The sequence below is a fragment of the Dendrobium catenatum genome, unplaced genomic scaffold, assembly GCF_001605985.2.
Source record: "Dendrobium catenatum unplaced genomic scaffold, ASM160598v2 fragScaff_scaffold_1030, whole genome shotgun sequence".
NCBI classification, from domain to species: Eukaryota; Viridiplantae; Streptophyta; class Magnoliopsida; order Asparagales; family Orchidaceae; genus Dendrobium; species Dendrobium catenatum.
In genome coordinates this window covers 52,191-54,927 of record NW_021319492.1, presented here as the reverse complement: position 1 = coordinate 54,927, position 2,737 = coordinate 52,191, and the positions used below count along the sequence as shown (strand labels likewise).

The following is a 2,737-nucleotide window of genomic DNA, read 5'->3' as shown; positions in this document are numbered from 1 at the left end:
GACTCTTACTTAATTTGCAGCATGGGCCAACTGCCGTAGATTTAAAAATAGAGAAGTATATATTTTTTTTTCTTAGATGAAATAATAAAAATGCTGTTCATTTTATTTTCATCGCCTGCAAAAATTAACGTGGAATATATTTTTTGAGAGTTTAGCGGTTCCCTTGGAAATATCCGGCTGCCCAACACTGTTGAGAAGGAAAGTTTTGTCAGCTTAAACTTTTGCATCTTTATTAATGACGTAGATGAATGGAGAAATTTCAATTTAGAAAAACTTTGCAATTTTTAATTATTTTCAAGATTTGCAAGCCATCCAAAGATTCTCTTCTAGCTAACTTTCTCACCTTCTGGCTTCCACCTAAAGGTCCGCGTTGGCGTTGGACAGACCAAGAGCTGAGCAGTTTACTCTGCCGCTTCCTTCCGCTATATATTTCTCTTTTCTGAACTTGAAATGAGTGTATCGATCGCTTATTTGAAGGCGTCAAACAAAGAGAGAGAGAGAGATGGCGCCAGTACCGTTCCTACCGACGGCTGTGACGGAGGAGAAGACTCTGAAAGAGAGCTTTGTAAGGGACGAGGACGAGAGGCCGAAGGTGCCCTACAACGTGTTCAGCGACGAGATTCCGGTGATCTCGCTACAGGGGATGGATGAGGAGGGGGGAGATGGAGGTCAGAGGTCGGAGATATGCCGTCAAATTGTAGCGGCTTGTGAGGACTGGGGTATCTTTCAGGTCGTCGACCATGGCGTCGACGCCGAGCTCATAGCCAGCATGACCCGCTTCGCTCGGGAATTCTTCGCGCTGCCGGCGGAAGAGAAGCTCCGTTTCGATATGTCCGGCGGGAAGAAGGGCGGCTTCATCGTTTCCAGCCATCTCCAGGTAAGCGTTAGCTTTGGCCATTTTTTCCATGTTTTTTCTTTTGTTCTTCCTGGTTTTTTCGGGAAATTTTTCTTTATATTTTAGAAAAAGTATTTCGAGCAACTTCACCCAGATGATTTACATAAATATTAAATACCACGTTATTTTCATTTGTTTGCATATATTAAAATTTTAATATTTTTTATATGATTTTTTAATCTTTTCATCTCACACACACACACATATATATATAAAGATTGTTTATTGGACTTTTTAAGTAATTCAAATCTTGACTAATATTTCATTAGGAGGGGAGCTTCACTTTAACAGGCCTTGTGTGAATGAAAAGAGGGGATTGCTAGAGAGAGGCATCGACCTACAAGTAGCCTAAGGGTGTAAATGATTAGAGGTGAGCTCGAGAGATTTATGGTTTGAGCTTACGCATGATTAATGAATCAAGCTTGAGTTCGGGCTCAAGCTTGATTCTGCGAGTTCAAGTCGGCTCAGTTATTATGAAAGGGAGAAAATTATTTTGATTTAAAAAAATTATTATAATAAAATGATTAAAAGAATGAGAATTTATTAGAAAAATAATAAACAACTACTTAATATAAGAAATTCTCACATAATTTTCAAATATTTTTAACAACTTTGTTTTTTAAAATACTGAATTATAATATATTTTTAAGTGTATTTTATATTAATATTTTTAAAACGAGTCCGCTCACGAGTGAGTCGGGGCTAGCTTAACATTGGCTTGTTTGCTCGTCGAGCTCGGCTCACATGTCATTTATCAAGCCGAGTCTGAGCCGGCTTACAAATCCGCTCGACTCAATTACACTCCTAGTGGCAAGTCAAAGATGTTGTTTGAATGAGCAATCCGTAAATATAAGATATTATCTCTTACAGGGCTATTTTGGTTCACTAAATATTTTGGATATATTTTCTAAAATAAAAATTTAAGAAACATATTTTGTTCAAATATGTGTATTATAAGATACATAAAAACCATTTTTTTTTCTTTTTGTAAATATTTTAATAGTTTTAATTTGTTTAAAAAAATATTACGGAGTGACTTGAAATTTTTAGTTGAAACAAATTTGTAATATTAAAAAAAATACAACCAGATTAGTGGGATCCAATGGGAATGGTCACTTCATTTAATTTTTTATTTTTTTGGAGGCATTTAGATGGATTAAGACAAATTAACATATACATCACATGTATTTATTGATTTATATCAAAAGCTTCCAACGAAAAGACTAAGGCTTAGTTTGAGACTATTTTTTTAATGTTTGTTAAAGCAACTTTTTAGTATAATTTTTTTTTTTTGAACTATACATTTTTATACTAAAAAGTTGTATTAAAAAACAGTAAAAAAACTGTCCCAAATGAAGCCTAAGATGTCCTGCATACTGTGTTTAAATTCAAGTCATCTTTGAAATAAACATTTTATGGCTTATACGTTACTAAAAATTTCATTTGAGCGAGCATGAATCCTTATGTATTCTAAAATTTGAAATTATTAAAATTAAATTTAGAGTTATTTAAATTCTGATTTGAGCATATTTATAGTTTGGCATCTAAATGAGATGAATTAACAATGCTAAAAATGATCTTATCCGACTTCAAATGAGCCCAAAGGTTAACAAACACTTTAAAAAAGTTTGTTGAAGCTTTGGGATTTTAACTGGAGGACCAATTGATCTCTATGACAATAAGAAACAGCTTTTTATTATCAAATAGTGTTTTAAGAAACAATAAGAAAGTCATCCCAAATAAAGCCTAAATCATGTATGTTTCTAGCCAAATCTAGTGTTTTGATTATACAAATGCAATTAGTCAAAGATCGTTATCCAACATCATTGTCAATATATATAT

The 2,737-nt window shown here is 33.6% G+C and overlaps 1 protein-coding gene across 1 annotated transcript in view; it reads left to right on the top strand.

Annotated features, from left to right (window-relative positions):
• The first annotated feature begins 456 nt into the window (after positions 1 to 456).
• Positions 457 to 2,737, top strand: part of LOC110097388 (naringenin,2-oxoglutarate 3-dioxygenase) — a 3,879-nt gene continuing 1,598 nt past the window's right edge. Inside the window, exon 1 of the mRNA XM_020823748.2 lies at positions 457 to 877. Coding sequence (XP_020679407.1) covers positions 503 to 877 — 375 coding nt within the window. The 5' untranslated portion in view covers positions 457 to 502. The remainder of the gene's footprint in view (positions 878 to 2,737) is intronic.